This window comes from Drosophila innubila (assembly GCF_004354385.1).
Source record: "Drosophila innubila isolate TH190305 chromosome 2L unlocalized genomic scaffold, UK_Dinn_1.0 4_B_2L, whole genome shotgun sequence".
Classification (NCBI taxonomy): domain Eukaryota; kingdom Metazoa; phylum Arthropoda; class Insecta; order Diptera; family Drosophilidae; genus Drosophila; species Drosophila innubila.
This window is the reverse complement of record NW_022995372.1, coordinates 9,184,811-9,203,276: the sequence shown is the minus strand read 5'-3', so window position 1 is coordinate 9,203,276 and position 18,466 is coordinate 9,184,811. Positions and strand designations below refer to the sequence as shown.

At 35.6% G+C, this 18,466-nt stretch overlaps 2 protein-coding genes across 2 annotated transcripts in view; both read left to right on the top strand.

Moving 5' to 3' along the window:
* Positions 1 to 380: 380 nt before the first annotated feature.
* The window catches only part of LOC117781657 (piezo-type mechanosensitive ion channel component), a 36,910-nt gene continuing 18,824 nt past the window's right edge, over positions 381 to 18,466 (top strand). Inside the window, exons 1-7 of the mRNA XM_034618453.1 lie at positions 381 to 679; positions 15,233 to 15,454; positions 16,260 to 16,524; positions 16,584 to 16,876; positions 17,028 to 17,154; positions 17,229 to 17,348; positions 17,697 to 17,859. Of these exons, the coding sequence (XP_034474344.1) occupies positions 15,391 to 15,454; positions 16,260 to 16,524; positions 16,584 to 16,876; positions 17,028 to 17,154; positions 17,229 to 17,348; positions 17,697 to 17,859 (1,032 nt within the window). The 5' untranslated portion in view covers positions 381 to 679; positions 15,233 to 15,390. The remainder of the gene's footprint in view (positions 680 to 15,232; positions 15,455 to 16,259; positions 16,525 to 16,583; positions 16,877 to 17,027; positions 17,155 to 17,228; positions 17,349 to 17,696; positions 17,860 to 18,466) is intronic.
* Positions 2,771 to 4,087, top strand: LOC117779775 (TATA-box-binding protein-like). Its single transcript, XM_034616083.1, has one exon. The coding sequence runs from the start codon at positions 2,771 to 2,773 to the stop codon at positions 3,992 to 3,994; it is 1,224 nt and encodes a 407-aa protein (XP_034471974.1). The 3' UTR covers positions 3,995 to 4,087.

Below are 18,466 nucleotides of genomic sequence, written 5' to 3'. Positions count from 1 at the left end.
AATTTTTGTTACAATTTTGTCGAATATCTGATATTTTAACATTTTACAGTGTTAGCATGAACATATTAACATTGAAATGTTAATAAGCCACGGCTCATCTTAATTTTGCACGAGAGAGCGCCACGTAAAGTTAACAGCACCAGGGCTGCCAGCTCTTAATATTTGCTAGAAACGTGACTAACAAGTTAGCTAATTTAATTAATTAATTACAGTATTTAAATGGAGTATTACAATTTAAATTAAATAATGCGATTAAATTCACTAATCTGTTGGCAATTTGTAAAATAGCCAGATTTGGCGAAAAAACTGCTAAATTGGCAGCACTAGACTTAACAGTCGCCATTTCGTTAGCAGCTCCTACTTTGTTTACAGCTGTAATTTCGCGTTGAACTTGCGTTGCGAACGGACGTGTTTACGCGGGGGCGTTCTGTAAAAATCGAAATCAAATCGTAACAGAATATATAATAATAGCCCAACAAAAAAGTGTGCTTGAATATTAATTAATTTTCGCAAGTGGCAGTGTGTGTGCTGATTGCAGCTGTGCAACAAAGTGTTAATTGCGAGCGCAATTTAAAATCAAAATCAAAAAGAAAGCCAAAGTGATTTGTTATTGCAAGAAATTTGTGTTGTGTTCTGTTGTTGCTGACTCGGCGCGCAACGCGCTGCTTATGCAAATGTGGTATGATTATGATTTCTTTACCTAGCAACTAGTATCAAAATCATAGACATAGACATTATGTACACACATTAAAATGCATATGTATGTATGTATATAATATGTTGATATATTAGGCCTTCAGCCATGCTAATTGGCCAGCAACACGTAACTCTTTTTTAGAATTTCTACTACTTTTAAGTGTTCAAGTATTGTGTGTATCGAATCGATAGCTTGGGAGCATTCATTCCTATGCAACGTATGCCGGCTGCGATTTTTCCACCATGCGATAAATTTATAGCCTCGTGTCGAGTCTTGTTCATGAAACGCCTCCAGCTGCTCTTGGCGCTTGACTCGAGAGTGAGATCTGTGTGTGTCAGTGTGTGTGTGAGTGTCAGTGTGTGTGTGAGTGTTTGTGTGTACGTTTTTCAAAGCAAACAAATTTTTACTAGTGCTAGCTACTGCCAACAACAATTGAAGTGCGAAGAGCAAATAACAACAACAAAGCCAACATTTGATTTTGTTTTGTATTTATATACGGTATTCTCGCTTTCTTATTCTCATTCCTATTCCGTTTCCACTCACTCTTTACCCGGTTTCATTTTCGTTTGGCGCTCTTGTCATTGTTGGTGTTTAACTTTATTTTATTTATTTACTTTTTTCTAGATTTAATTGCCAACTACATATACACACACACTTGCACAAAAAATATAAAGAAAGGCGTTCATTGTTTCCATTATCAAAATTTGTTTTAAATTTTAGTCTTTTTTTTAATGTTTTTAAATGTTTGTAGTGGAATGTTGTGGGAATTTTATTATTTATCTTCACTATAAATAAAACAATATTATGTATAAATAAATGCTTTTACTTTTAAAAAAAAATCCAATAAACGCACAGAATTCATATAAATTTGATCGTTTTTATTCATGAGAGAAATCCATTTTTTGTTTCTTTGCTCTTTTCAGTTAGTTGAAAAATCATTTTATATTTAAAAGAGCTTTTATCTCAACTAATACAAGCAACTAATACAAGCTATATTATTTTTTTTCTTTATAATTTTGAAATTAAACATATAAAGCGAACCTCGCATGCTCCATATACTCTCACTTTTCCTTTCTCTTGTTTATGCAGCTGTTGTTCTATTTATAAATTCATTAACACATTTCAAATACGCTTTGCTCTTTTAATTTAGAGCAAGTCTTTTCTTCTATTTAATGCATAAAGAATGCATAATCACACTTAGTTTGTTATCTCTATTTGTTCTTGTTGTTTACATTTCACTTGCAAGTCTCCTCTTCACCCCCTGCAACTGATAAGCTAATGTGTCACATTCTGTTTTTTATTCCGAGTGGAATTTGATTCTGATAAAAGTTGACCCAGTCGTTGCCTCTGTCATTGCCATTGAGGAGTACTATCATGCTTATCAGTGGCATCCACTTCAAATGCACTTGTTTAAGGTGGCTTTCCTTGAAGTGAGCCTCACAATTGGCCCACACTTTCTCCGTTATTGTTGTTCTCTTTATTGAACCTTAGACACTTGAAAATGATAATACAAATATTTGTAGCGTTAGAAAGTTTTTCTGATGCATTTATTAGTAAATGCGTCAACTGGAAATATTAATCTAGTAAATATTTCAGCTATTGCCAACTGTTTATTTTTTCATCAGATGATTCAGATTCGAGACTTTTGCATTTTAGCATGTTCCTACTTTTATTTAAAAATCAATAATGACGTGTTCATTTAACCCTTTGTACTTCCCTGATAATTTTTGTCTAGACTCTCTTTTTAATAACTTGTAGGGTACCCTATACGATGGAAGGGATTTTTCATGCACTCCAAAAATTTATATTCTTATTCTTACCTAAGGGTTTGGGGATTTCAATTAATTTTGAAGTGGTATTTCCTTTCAGTATTAAACTGAAAATTCAAAATTTGAAAAGAGATTTTGCACAAAAATCTACTGTGTGTCAAAATGAAAGTTTTGGTATTTTTATCTTTGATAAATTTCATTAAACATTGCAACTGAGTAGCCTTAGAGTTTCCTATATCAATTAACTTCGAGAAAGAGTTTGCTTTAGTCTGTAATAAAAAATTTCTTTTTATTGAGAAATAAAATGCAATTGAAAGAGGAGAACTCTTTGATCGTTGACAAGGAGCCGGAGGCAACGGCAACAGCAACTGCAACCACAGAAGTTGAATTAAAGGCAACGGATCAAGATGCAGAAATCGGGCCGGAGCTGGACATTGTGATTAACAATGTTGTGTGCTCTTTCAGTGTGAAGTGTCATCTGAATTTGCGTCTGATAGCATTGAATGGATCGAATGTGGAGTACAGGCGGGAGAATGGAATGGTCACGATGCGTTTGCGTCGCCCCTATACGACGGCTTCAGTTTGGTCCTCTGGCAGGATCACATGCACCGGTGCCACATCGGAGCCGCAGGCAAAGGTCGCTGCTCGTCGCTTTGCCCGCTGCCTGAGCAAACTGGGATTTCCCGTGCACTTTCAGAACTTTCGCATCTTCAATGTGCTGGGCACCTGCAGCATGCCCTGGTCGATTCGAATTGTTAATTTCTCGGAAATGCATCGTAGCAATGCCAGCTATGAACCGGAATTGCACCCAGGTGTGACCTACAAGATGATCGAGCCCAAGGCTACGTTGAAGATCTTTTCGACGGGCAGCATAACGGTGACTGCTGCTAACGTAAATATCATCGAATTGGCCATACAGCGTATCTATCCCTTGGTCCATGAGTTTCGCAATGAGAAATCCAGAAGAGATCTAAAGAAAATCAAACAGGATAATAGTTTACCTGGAGTTTCAGAAATATCAAGACCCCCAATGGCTGGTTATCGCACGCCGAACACCTCGTGGCGTCCAAAGATGCCGATGTTGCCAACTGCAAAAATGCTTGACAGCCCCAACTCAACCCCTATCAACACTAACAACACTAACAACACTATCAACACTATCAACGACCCCAGCTCCAGTCCTAGTGGGAGTAACATCTTGTCCAATGCACGTCGTCGGGCCACTGAATGTTGGGTCAACAAACTGCAGAATAAACGATCGCGTTTCAATGATGCCAATGCAATGTCAAAGGTCACTGCCTTGGCTCGCTCAGCCACGCCTAATAAGTTTCCCATGACACCAGGATTGACATCTAATGTGCTCAATCAGTCCAAGGCGCTTCCTTTTCCTGGAACTGCAACAGCAGGTGCCGGTTCCGGTTTACCAAATATCTTAACCACAAGGCGTCAATTGGTAAAGCCAACCGATCATCAAGTTGAGGATCGAATTGAGGAAATCAGCAACGATGAAATGGACTGGCAGATTTAAGATGAATATCAACTTTCTGTATGAAAAGAAAACCAATGGGTTAAACATCAAATATATTATCTCTGAAGCAGAGAGATTATTGAATAAATACAATAATTACATTATCAAAATAAAAAAATCTTCGAATTTATCTGCAGTGCATTTAAAAAGCCATTTAATTGGCCAATTTTGTAATATATACAATTCTGAAAATTGATTTATAAGGATACATATATAAAATACATGTTGTTATAGTCAGATGAATATGGTGTCTACAATTTGATAGTAAGTTTCATGATTAATTGCTTACAAGAAGCTTTCATAGTCTTAAAAGCATAAAAAAGAAATTGTTTTTCGATGTACTGCAGTATTAAGCCGTAAGGATTATAATTAGTGCAATACAAATTATGTATTTATATTTTTTTTTGTTTTATAAACTTTTATTCATAATTTTATATTAAAAAAAAAGACACAAAAATTTTATGATTAAAATTAAAAATATCTCGCATTTTTTTATGTTAAAAAATATTTCATTAAAAAAAAAAGTTTAAGTTAGAGTAAATACAGCTTGATGGGCAAAACTTAAAAGAGCAGTACTAATATTCTTGTATGCAATATTATTGATATAGCCATATACATGAGAACGCAACGATATCAGTGCTTACGAAGAACAGTATTAAAATACTTGCAAATATTTCCAGCAAATATTTCCCAGTTGAGCAATAGATTTTCTGCACGCTTATAAATTCAGACGCAAACAAATTATGTTATTGCTGCTGATTTCATGCATATTTTTATAGGTTTTTATTGAGCTCATTTCACCTTAATGGTTAGATGTTGTTTGTGTTTGAATCGATTTGTCGATTTGAATCGATGCGATCAAAGTTCAGAGTTCTTTTGGCCATTAATCGGCCATTTACAGCATCCTCAAATGCAGTGTACAATTTGTTATTATTATCGAATATCCACCTTTGATTTGTATAGAACTGTCTTTTCTTACCCCTCTATCTTTCATTGATTACTTTGTGGTAGAAACTGATTTGTAGTTATCAATTCCGAATTGTGGATATTGATATGAAAATCCATTCATATCTATAAATATTTTGAAATAATATATAAGCCGTAAAGAGCCCAATCATTGGCTGACAATGTTCACAATTTGTGTCATTTATCAAAGTTGTTGGTTGCCATTTTTCCTATTTGCAGTAAACAAACAAAATCTACTATAGTTGCAATTAGTTTGCCACAGCTGGCCCAGTTCGTTGCAAGCCTGGCCAACAGCTTTTACTGTCAACGTTAAAAGTCATTTACCAGACTCTGACTCCCCTTACAACATTGTCCGCCTACCTTTCGTTTGGCCAAAAGTTGGCAATCCAAATTTCAGTCAAAAACAACAATAACATCAGCTCGAATCGCTGCAACGGTTGGCAACCTATTGGGGCGTGCGCCTAAAAATGCGCCCTCAACATATTATGGCAGGGCTCACATACACACTGAACATTATATTGATATACTATATATATATATACCACACATCTATAGGATATGCTATAGATTGTTTGGGTTAGTTCAGTAGCTTGGATAGCTTGGGTAAGGTGGAGGCAACCGCATTTATAAAACTGCAACAGCTGCAGTTATTTTTCAGCTTGTTTGTTGTCATTGATGCCGCTGCAGTTCTTATACCCTAAAGGAAGAGTATTAAACATTGCTTATCAAATTTGTAAGCTTGTTTTCTAGGTTGACTTTTTGAAACGATTTTGTTAGTTAAGAAACATTTGTGCACAAATCTGTTGTTTTATTTGCATATTGCTTATTATTTTTCATTTAATTATATAAATTACAAACTGTTTCTAAAGCAATCAGCACATTAATACTCCTTTTAAAATTAAAAATATTTACACCAGTTCTTGATCTTTTTTTTTTAATATAAAAATTGTCAGCTCAATAGTTAATATTGATGTCTACGATTCAGCTGAATATATATAGTTTAAGAAATAAATATTCCTTCAGATTACCTAAATACTTTTTTCTTGTATTATTTTTTAGCATAACTTTATATTTATAAAAAGGGTATTTATGTTTTGTTTTGACAACGAAAACATTTCTTATTTGTTTGTCATTGTGAAAGTATTTGTGTTTCAGTTCAATTCATAGCAAGATATTTTATTTTCGATTTTTACATTAAACGAAATATTGAAATTGAATTTAAATTTAATTTTCTGGTTTGAGAAATGCTTACAATTTAGTTTTTATAATGATGTGGAGCAGTTTGCTTCCTTTGATAGAAGCTCCATTCAAAAATAAAAAACTCAATGCTTTTGTCAGACACAGCTTTCATTGAGATGAGCAATTATTTAAAAGTATATTTTTCTTTTTAAACCATTTCTTTCTACTTATATTTCAACTGATTGCGAGTTGGTTTTGTGTTAGTTTTGGCCTTGATCTAGTTCCGTTAAGGCTGACAGAACACTTCGACTTACCTAAAAAGAATTAACTGACTTTATTTTTGTACGCTTATCTTCAGCTGCACCTTTAGCGGACCTTCTCTTCTCTTTCCTCTCGCCTCACCTGTCATTCCTTGTCTATGGTTTTTGTATTTAACTTTATTTTTGAACAGGTAGCTGGTCAAATGGAATCCTTTTGGCTAGCAGCTGTTGTGGGTTGATTTTGGAGTTGTTACCTGTTTTAGATGGTTTTGTGGCTCTTTCGGAATTTACTGGCAACATTTGGATAGTAATCCAACAAATGCTGCGGGGCCTCAAACGAATTCCTCAACATTCAGTGCGTTGTTTTCATTTGCGTCATCGCTTACGGAAATAAATACATATGTAGTATATAGTATATTCACGAAATACATATATGTATACATATCTTACGCGGTTACAGCTTAAGCTATAAAACACACGAAAATGTACAAGTCTGGTTTCTAAATGTGTTTTTTTTTTATTCATTTGCCGTCTAGTCAAAAACTCGTTCTGCCAAATGTTACTCATTTTATACCCAGTATTTTTGAGTAGAAGAAGCGTATCTATATATCAAAGGTAGCAATTTGATAAATTCTAAATAAATAAAATTTTATATCTATTTATATACCAGAGAATTGTTTTTTAAATTTCTTACAATTTTTAATTTAGTATGTACCATTGAACTCTGTTATACATTAATTTTAATATTTTATATTATTATCAAAATTATATTTAAAAGTTACCGAGTATCTACTAGTCGTTCAGTCTGTTCCATGTTTTTGCTTACTTTTTAAATTGTTTTAATTTAGTGACAAATTTATCGCAAATTTTTTTCTAATGGGTTTTTTTTTTGTTACTATTTTAGTTTCTTTCGACGGCTTATCGTCAAAGTCTCTTATATTTGTATATAATTAAATATTTCTATATATACTTTTACATAAATGTGGGTGGCAAACGTAATTGAGTTGGCAAGTCTTTATACTCTATAGATTATATATTCTATAGCTATTCACATTTCTGGGGCGTCGTTGGTTTCTCATGCGTTAAATCTCAATTGGGGGCCGTGAGAGAATACTTAGTTTTAGTTTTTGGTGACGCCTCAATGCGTACGCTCTGTGCAAATTATTCAGATTTCATCTCAATTGTTCTCAAACATTGTTTTGCATTGCATACTGTAAGTATTAGTAATAGATGCTACCGATATGCCTGGGAGATCTCTCCAAGTGCTCAATGACGCATAAGCTGGCTTTGCAACGCTTCGTCGCCAGGCAACAATTTACAAAAGCACAAACATAAACACATATAGTGGAATATAATTCAAGATAAGCAACGGTTTAGCATTCACATAATAAGCATTTGCATTGCATTTATAATGCTAAAGTAATACCAAAAATTAAATATTATTTATTAAAATGGAAAACAGATGCTGAAATTTTGAGGGAATTACTAGACATAATATTAACAATAATAACTTAAAATCACAAAATCCATTTTTCTTTTCCTAAAAAAAAAAAACATCTGCGATGATGATATGATTTAAGATGATTTGATTTCTTATATGTATGTCTTTCAGAAAAGTTATAGATCTCATGAACAGTTTAAAATACTTCCATTCTATATTTATTTAAAATTAAACTTAAATATCTCTTATCAAAGTCATTATCAATGTTTATCGAAGTCACTGCAGATTCTCTTTGTTCGCAACTCATTTTTCTTCAGGATTTGTAAATTTGCAATCTAATATTTATCCACAGCTTATACGCTTACAAAAATAAAAACTGAAACTGAAAACAATTTGAATTTATTATCCAATTTTCAAGTGCAATTCGAATTCGACTCGTGTCTCACTGACTTAGCCAGACAAATTGCCAATGACACTTTTTTGCACTTCTCGCTTCGCTTCTCCCTTCTTTATTATCATCTTCATTTCCATGTCTGGCGACCACTTGAACTTTGTCTGGGCGCTGGCAACTTATTTATTTTATGCAATTCGAACTTGAATGCACTTGACAAAAGTTCTTGGCGGTGCACCCTTTAAATTGACGTCCGGAAACCCTCCCTAGTTGTCAGGTGGCGCCATCCAATGGCTAGTTACCCTTACAAAGGAACAATCCCTACGTTCCGCGTGTCGACTGGTCATTAATTTCACATTAATTACGAACGCTACAGACTAGCGCGCTTTGCTTTATTTTATGCCCTAGACATTGTAAGATAAGGGTATGTTAAACTTGTAGGAACAGACAGAGAAATCAGCTCAGTGTGAGTGCTGGCTAAAACATCTAAAATAAAGTTGATAGATTTTGCTTTTAAATTACTCTCAAAATTATAACATTCAATAAAATATATGATACAAAATTTTTAATATAATACTAATACTTATTATGTTATTTGTAGCCAACTGTATTTTAAATTATCTTAAAAATTGTGATATTGGCAAGCTGTTACTGACATTTATACGTTATGTTAAAATAACATAATTGATTTAATATTTATCAGGCCTGTTCCGGATTACGCTTTCAATTTTAATAAAATGTATTTTTATTTCAAATTGCATTTTCGGAAATTATTTAAAAATAATCGTTTTTCAATTTATCGGTCCTAGATTCACCAGCTGAAATGAAATTAGAACTGGTTAAGGACAATCACTTGCCAAAAATCTTACCGAAGATCAAAACAAAAAAACTTCTGTACTTAAGTTACTTTCGTAGTTTATTAATTTTGTTCATTATGTTTACTGGGTATTTTGTAGTTCATCAACGCCTTATTTTCTTGCTCCTCTTTATTTTGGTAGTTTTCCGATTGTAAAACGTCGTAATCTGTGGATTATCGGGCAGCTGATGGTTCGTATTAAGAGCTCCTTCTGGCTATTTATAGTTTTTGCAATTGTTTTGTTCCGGTTACTGCGAAAATATTGATACATAGCCCTGGCGGGAGAAGGGCTTGAGGTGGAGGTTTTGTGGCACTATTTGGAAATTTCAGGCGTTTTGCTTTTTAATCTACTTTGGCTGATGACGTCATGCATGGGCATGCCAATGTCTCTGTAATGATTGTCAATGTCAATATACGGCCATTGTTAACCCCTTGTTGTCATGGTGGGGTTCCAATGACCCCACCGACTGACCTATCGTTCTGATAAAAAAAGAAGCAAACTAACAGCACGCAATGGAAACACAAAGACATTCCATTTAATAATTCCAAATTTCAAACAATGTGCAAGCAATTTTCAAAGCAATTAAAATAAAACTGAGAAGAAATTGTTGTTTTTATTATATTTTGTTCTGTGTGTAACAAGCGAGAGATCAACGACAGTTCAAAGTGTCACGAAATGCTCCATTTTATTATCGAAACTTCTATTTTTGTTCATTAATTCAATTAAACGTGCATCGTTGAAGTGAAAATTGGTAAAAAATTGAAATAAATTGTGCCATAAATCTGTGTATTTCCCATGTAATACCCACATGTGCAATGAGGCGAACATGCTGGACAGGATTTGGGTCAGCTTGTGGCTTTGCACATGCAACGAGCTTGAATTTGGGGGCAAGTGTGTCATCATAAAGCTCCTTTATATTACGTATACATAAATTTCGCTAGGGAAATTAATTTCAAAGTGGTTGCACCTCCTTCTCCTCTGCCATTGTGTGGCACATAAACCGAGCTAATGGCCCGACAAGCTGCGTCTACGCCTTCGCCTCACTCAACCTGACAGAGCATATGGACATATAGACGGATGAGTGGACAGAGAGTCGGACGGATGGACAGACGGAGGTACAAAATGCATATTGCTTGCTGCTCGCTGCTCTTGGCCTACATTTATCTTTTTTTGCCACCTCCTGCAGCGTCACAGTGGAGCAAAATTGCAAAAATCTAAAAATAATCGACTTGCAATTTAGTTTCAAAAGTATTTTTCTAAAAGTATTAGTGCAAAACGTGTCAGTGAGTTATAAAAGTAAAGAACGTATTTTGTAACTCAGATACAAAAGAACATATATTTTTAAAAGTAATTTCTACATAAGTGTACAAGTTTTACATGTTATGTCACCTTAGATATAATAGACAATTCCTGCATCTTTCTCCAGTTATTGTGCAGTATTAGCTTAAACTTAACCACCGTTCGTTTTCAGCTGTCACTGGAAGCATATAAATTTACAGTAACTTTAGGGCGAATGTGTATGTGTATGTGTGCGTGGGAGGGGGACGAAAATTACACATACGACATGTGTTGCGCTTTGGCTGTTAAAGTATCTGGTCCATTGAGAGGGCAACACGTAGACCATTGACAAACAGTTTGGCTGATGCATTTGGACAAACCCTGAGACCATTTTCATGCTTTCTTATAGCTCGTGTTAAGCGTGAAACTTCTTTCCCCGCTATTTTATGTTTGCTATATACATTTTTAATTTATTAAAAGGACACGTACAAAACGCATGCTAAATGGCGACTCTTCACAATTTCACAATTACTACGCCCAGTTAAATGTCGCCAGAACAGTCGCGGGACATAACAAAGTGAATTTTAATGGATCCTAATAGCTGGCCAACTGGCAAATGTCATGGAAATGAGCTTGAAACCGGACGGAGTTGAGGACACACCTGACGTGACTCTGTCGCATCCCTTTTACATTTCATTAAGTTTTGACTGTCATAAAAGTTTGTCATTCTTACGTGGAATTCGCCAACTAATTTCATTAGGTGGTTGCCCTCTTTCAAAGAGAAATTCCATTTCCATAGACGAAGTACATGCTCGTTTATCATACGCATTCATCTTCATATATCAGTTGGGCTGGTCAGACAGTAGTTTTTACTAGTTTTTCTTCTTTTCTCCACTGACACGCAACAGTTATTCTTCTTTACCTTCACCTGTCGCTTCTCCATCTCCTGTTCGGTTGAGGAATGTGTCAATGACAGCCAACTGTCAAATGAGTGTCAACCAGGAGGGTGGCCTATGGATTATGACCTGACATTAACATGGAGCCAGTAACTCAATAGATAAATTGGCACGTCAACAGGTTCTTCAAGTAACAACTATAAATATATAGTTATTCATAAATTTACTAATAATAATGTTAATTTAGTAACAGAACTAAGCTACTTAATAGAAAATTATCATTATCAAAAAGAATAAATTAATGAATCAGAATGTTAATTATAATACTTATGTGAGATTTTACTTGGAAAGTAAGAAAATATTTAAAGTTGACTGGGGTGAACATTACAAAAGTCATAGGTCATCATTCCCTGAAATTACACAAGTTTTTCTCACATTTAACAAAAATTTTCATAGTCAACAACCATAATTATTTGCGTGTTTTGGATCATAAACAGTTGCTAATTGGCATCAAGACTCGTTAATCTTTACAGACAGTTTTACAAGTACTTAGAGGTTATATGTACATATCAAGTATACGACACATGGGACGCATTTACTCATAGTTTGGGGGCCATGGCATGCACACAATCTGTTTGTCATTTGACTAAGTAAATGTTAACGTTGATTTCAAGTATTTTAATAATATGCAATTTATTGCATTCCACCCACAACATGAACAAGAACACGACAAAGAAGAAGATGCCAATGAAATGTCCAATGTAAAATGTGTGCCAAGTAAACAAGTCAAGTCGATAGCCAAAGAAACAAATATAAAGGCAATGATAACATATAAGAATGCTAGACTACAAGATACTCAGCAGTTAAAACTAAAGTAGAATTCGGTAAAGGAGGTAGAGGATACTCCACTACCTATTTACTAACATTACAGAGTATACAAATGCTTTTTATATTCCTAAATCGAAACGATATAAAAAATAAACATTTGACTTGAATTTGTTATCGAATAAGCAACAGGCCAAATAGTCATTGGTGGCTGATAGAGAACATCTGGCAAATCCCGAGAATCAGTATACCACATAAATATTCAAGTGTCTATCTATGCTTTTCATAGTCAAATGCGATGCGTGCACAGCAAATGAATTGCTGCCAAATAACACGCATCAAGTCTGGAAACAATTCGACATTTCATATACATTTTTGAGTGAATTGGGAGGAATTGGGGAACTGCGAGAGTGAGGGAAGGGAAATGGGGCCATTGTTATGATTACTCAGGCAAACGACAATATGACTCCATCCAGCAGCACTCAATGTTTGCTTTGAGTCGCAGCGCAACACGTGCCCCATGTGAAGCTTTGATGGGTGCCACGAGGCGTCGATCCGTTAGAGCCACACCTCCACCGAGCTCACATCTGTGCACATACATTTAGAGGCGCCAATGGTATTGCCTGATTCTATGCAAATAAATATACTTTATATTTATTAATCATCGTCGGATTGTCAGCATTTCAGCAGAAATGGCGATGATGCAATAAAATTTTATTGTTCTTATTTGTTTGGCTTTATTTACGAAAAAATTCTCACAAGAAATGTGTCTAATCTGATTCAAAAGTTTAACATCAAAATATCTTGAAATAAGTATTTCCTAAGCAAAACAATAGAGAATTAGAAGTTTTCAAAATATAATGACTCAAAAAATATAAGCTGAAAGGAACGAGACATAGATGACGTACTATTTACTTATCTATATGCATCTACAAACATTCATTATAGAATGAATATAGAACAATAAATCAGTTCTATTTGAAATAGGTCAAGTACAAAAATTTTCTTAAAATAAATAGTTTTCAAATCTACACAGTATTACCCCTAAATATAGAAATGGTAAATTACAAGTTCTCGAACTAAAATAAAAATTTAGCTTTCGTAATAGACAGATGTGTACAAATATTTTATCCTACTATTTATTGAAATAGAAAATAACAAGTTCTTTAAAAAAAGTGAAAAAAGTTATTTGCATTAAATGAACAGTTGTCCACATTTAGATTAAAAGCATTTGATAAATTTATATTTATGTATATACCAAATAAAGTAACCATAGTCATGGCCGTTATTTAGTAAGTCTTTGCTAATGGTACTTTGTGGCTTTCATCTGACCGGAGAGTATTTTTTAACAGCTTTATTTCATGGTGCAATGGTCATTTGTGGTTACACTTAGTTCACTTACTTATGACTGCCAGTGTATATTCAGCTGGTATGCCGCACCCACCACAGCAGTCTCATTATTGCGCCATTAGATATCTGTTTGCCTACTACTAAAGTACTTTTTCATATGCCTACTATTTTTTACGAGTATTGCCGGCCTCTATTTGCTACTTTTTTTGTCTGTCTAGTCGCCGTCTGTTTGTCTAAATGTGTTGGGCTTTGCCGGTTGCTCTCTAGCCCTCTCATTGTGCTCTCCCTCTCATTCTGCCCATCTGTCTATGTGTGAGTGTGGTTTTGAACTGTGTTTTTTTTTGCTCTCTCATTAGCCCATATTATGTTGATGTGTTTGAATGGAGACGTCGACGTCGGCGTTTACTGTGATGTTGGCATGCAAAGCGGAACACACAAACACAATTACTTATGTTATACATATTCATTTTTGACAGACATTTGTGTGTTTGTTGGTCTTTTTAGCGAGAAAATAGAAGAATTATAAAGTTTTGTACATGCCAAACTGACGTCATTATTGCGGTTTGTTTCCAATTTTGCTGTTCTGTGCTGTATATGCCTATGAAATTAGCTGAAACTTGTTGTGTTGTGTGTTTATAATATACTTTTCAAAATAAACTTTCCATACCTGATTTAAATATCACATGCGGATTGTGCACTTTTTATTTCATTTCAATTAAAAATGTATTCATTTTATTGTTGTTAATAAGCATAAAATAATTATTTGAATAAATAAAATATACATATATCTAAATAATAAATCTAAAAACTCTTTTTGTGTAGATTAAATTCGCATATAGTATCCATCCTTTTAAATTTGTCCTACCAATTTAAAGTAAGCTTCAACTTTTATGTATTAGATTTAAAGAACTGTTTCAATTTGTAGTGTTTGGGCTTATATTTAGAATTTATTTTTACTGTAGTTTTTATCTATGTTTTCCAAATAACAAATAAATTGGAATTTGCATGAATTTGTTGGACACCAATTGACTTTTAACTGTAATGCTTTCCATTCCTTGCAAACTTAACTATTCATCCACTTGTTGGGCTTCTAATGTTTTCCGTTTCGTAAGGACATGCAAATAAATGCCACATAATGTGCCATTGAATGTCGATTTCACACGTTTATCCATAAGGCAGGCAGGCGGGCGAACATGTCCTGTTCTCTGGGTCCTGTCCCATGACCCTCCTTTCTTTAGTCAAACCATGAAACGGCGCACAATTGCGCGACTAATAAAAGCGCCTTGGAGGCCAATCCCCGGCGCAAGGCGAAAGCGGAAGAGGAAAAGGAAAATTGAAACTAACCCAACCCAAGTTGGAATAGCGTGTGACTACTGTCTTTATGGGCAGGCGACTGCCACGCCCACAAATCGTGTATACTTATCGTTGTGAACGCGCCCAAGTCTCGACTGCCAAAATTGTTTGCTGTTCTAACTGTTGGCGTTCGTTGTTCTTTGGATGTAATTAAAACCAAGTTAATGTTTATAAGTCAAAGATTAAAAAACTTGTCCTTAAAGCCTTTAAAAGGAACTGAACAGGGGGGAGGGGTGAAGAGACTGAAGTAGGGAGAGGACGCAACAGTGGAAGTCACTTGCTTGGCTGCACTTTCTGTTGCTTCCTCTTGCCAGTTGCCATTAGGCGCGACATGCTCTGACAGTTGGTGCGACCGCCCCGTCCTGCCCCCTGTGGCTTGGGGCGTGCCACACCCACAAGCTAACGCCTTATCTTATATAATTTCTAATTCATTTTCTTCCAGCTGCGCTGCGCTGCGTCCTCACACAGCAGTGGCCAAACAAACTGCAGCTGGTCTGAAGCGCCTGCAAGTTTTATGAATGAGTCGGACCCGGGGCACAGACACAGGATCAGCCGCAACGTGTATAGCAGCAGGAGAAGAAGCAGCCACTGCACATTAAAATGGCCTTCAGCTATGCCTGCCTCGTCCTGCAGCGAGTCGTCGTGCCGGCGGTTCTGGTGCTGGGTAAGTTTACACTTAGCAACCATCTCCATGCTACATATTATACATTTATACCCGTTACGCACTAGGGTACATGAGTTTTACAAATTAGTTTTACGCAACGGGACATATCTTAGACATGTTTTTTGAGGCGGAGTATCCTGGAAGCAGGATAATCCTAAAGTTTACAATTTAAATTAAAATAAATGTCAAATTTGATTTTAAAATCAACATTTCTTCAATTTTTTTATAAAAATAATATAGGAATTTATTTTTCAATTTGTATAAAAAAACTAGTTTAAGTTGTTTTAATTGAATAAATAAATGTGAAGGAAATATGTTAAGGTCAACTTCTGTAATGTTCGTCCTTGAAGGACATGTGATCTATCATTCAAAAAGGTATTCAATCATATAGTAGATCAAGAATATTTTTAGATGTAGGTAATATATAACTTCAGTTTAACTTTAATTTTTTTAAATAAAAGGTAAGAAATATCTTTTATTTCTTAATTTAAAAAAAAATAATATAATTAAAGTGTACTTTTGATTGAAAAAGTAAAAAAATAAGTGTTATTTCGTATTTTTTTTAATAAGAATTTGGAAAATATCGTTAGTTTCGGTCCGTGATATAAAGTCCACCAAGTTCACTTTTACCTCTTAAAATTTGATTAAAGTCGGATAATAAAAACAGAAGCTTTTTTTTTAAATTTTTTTATAAGTATTAATATATTTTAGGGCTGGGTGCAGAGCATCTGGAAGTCGAGATCACTCGACTAGAGCTTTTGTTTATTGTTGCAATTGCATCTGATTTTGGATTTAAATCTTGCAGCTTCGCTTATGCGACCGGTGGGCATATCGTTTGTGTACCTGTTGATGTTCTTCATGTCGCCCTTCATCCCGCTGGCCACACGTCGCAACTTCAAGGGCTCCGTGACTGCGTTCTTCATCATCTTGCTCGCTTTGAGCACTCTGGTCCTGCTGGGTCACATTGCGCTCCAAGTGCTGGCTTTGAGCACCACGTTGCCCATTTACAATTGCTCCTTAAGCGAGCGTCTGTTGCGGCACATTGGCTTCATAAGTTTCATCAATCTGAAGTGAGTCTCAAGTGGAAATTGTTTTAGATGTTGCTAATGTTCTCTTGCTTTCTTTGCAGACCCTTGGCCATTATTGAGTGGTTGGCTCCAGAGGTACTCGTTTTGGCCACTTCGCTGGGTTCCTTCCTCACTGTGAAGCGAGTGGCGACACAAACTGTTAATGCCGAGCAGCTGGAGAATGGCGAGTTGCCAGAATCTCAGTCGGAGCAGCAGGTGGCCATTCAGGATGCCAATGGCGGAGATGTGCAACAGGCAACGGCCACAACGCCGCTGCAACAGCAACAACAGCAGCTGAGGAAACGTGTTTCTATGATCAGCCAGCACATTCACTTCGAGGGATTGATCAAGATATGTAAGATTTTAATATTGATAATTTCTATAAATACAATTTATTGCTCACTATCGATTGAAATGGTTTTAAAAAAAATACGGATGTACAAGAGTAAAATCGATCAGTTATCTGAAGCGAAATGAACAACAAATCCTCCACTTTCATATTGCAGCTCCTCTGTTCTGTTTGGCCACGTTGTTCTTTGCCGCCGTGCTGCGTCCATCAGTGCCAGGTGGCTTCTATTTTCTCATCTTTCTGCTGGCGGGCACCTACTGGGCAACATGCCAGACTTTGCAACGGTGCGTGACCCTCATAGATCCTGATACAATCAAATCAATTGTCTTCTGTACTATGTTTTTTTCTTTGGTTTTAGGGGCTTCGCATTGTTGCTGCGTTGCGTGATGTTCGTCCTTGTGCTGCATTCGCTGTGCATTGTTTCCTATCAAACGCCCTGGATGCAAAACCATCTCAATCACACTAGTCTCACGGCCCGGTAAGTCGCACAATGCCGGAGCATTCCATTTTTATTTATTCAATTTGTGTTTAAGCCTTTATTGATGACATAAAAAGTCAATATTAAATTAGATAAAAGTTGAAGTAAATTGACATTTCTTTAAAATTGAATTTTATTATTTATTAAGTTTGGTACATAATTATTACTGAAAAACGTAAACAACGTTATTAAATTAATTAATTTATTTAACGTCAACTAAATGCATTTGACAGAAAATTATTTTAAATAAAACTTACCTATATTTTAAATAAATTATAATTTAAACTGAAAAGATATAAAAGTTGAATGCAAACTTATTTACAATGAATTATAAATATATTTGATTAGCTTAATTGGCCTGGAGCCGCTTATCGAGTCCGATTGCTCTCCGGATATACGTGTCCTGCTGTACAATAATACCCTCTCTCTGGACTCGTATCTGAATCCTTTTGCCATGCTCTTTGCCTATTTTGCGATGGCCCTGACCACAAAGCACCTCATCAAGCCACGGGTAAGTGACGACCAGGTCAATACTGTTGACTTATTCTTCATTTCTCTTTAACTCGGTTTTGTACAACTAACATGGATTGCTCTTTGATTTTTCTACTCTTCTTCTGCCGCATTTGCTACCATTGCATTGGATGCAACTTTATTTGATGCTTTCTACAATTTGATTACCTAACACGATTTTCTTAAACCAACTTAAATTTAAATTTCAACTTGTACTCCAACTTTTTGCACGCATACTATAAAAAAAATTTAACAACCACAACACTGATGCGTCACTAACAAAAAAAAAAAAAATGCTATCCTGCCACCTGGCTTGCCACCTGTCGCCTTACCACTGCCCCAGCTGGAGCCGAAGCCTGCCAGCGCCTTTGGACAGACGCTAGAGTGCAACAGCAGCAGCAGCAACAACGCCAACAACAAAGTCAACCGTCAACTATCGTTGCTCACGTCACAGACAACACGCAGCGGTGGCGTCTCCGGCAAGGATAGCTCCGGAGTCACTGCCACTGTCGCTGTCAGTGGCGGAGGCGCCACAACAAGTCGCACACAACGTTTGAGTGTAAGCGTGCGTGTGTCTATTTGTTTGCCCGGAAGTGTGTGCAAGTGTG

Coding starts and splice junctions, on each gene's coding strand:
- LOC117779775 (XM_034616083.1), top strand. CDS start 2,771: ATGCAATTGAAAGAGGAGAACTCTTTGATCGTTGACAAGGAGCCGGAG.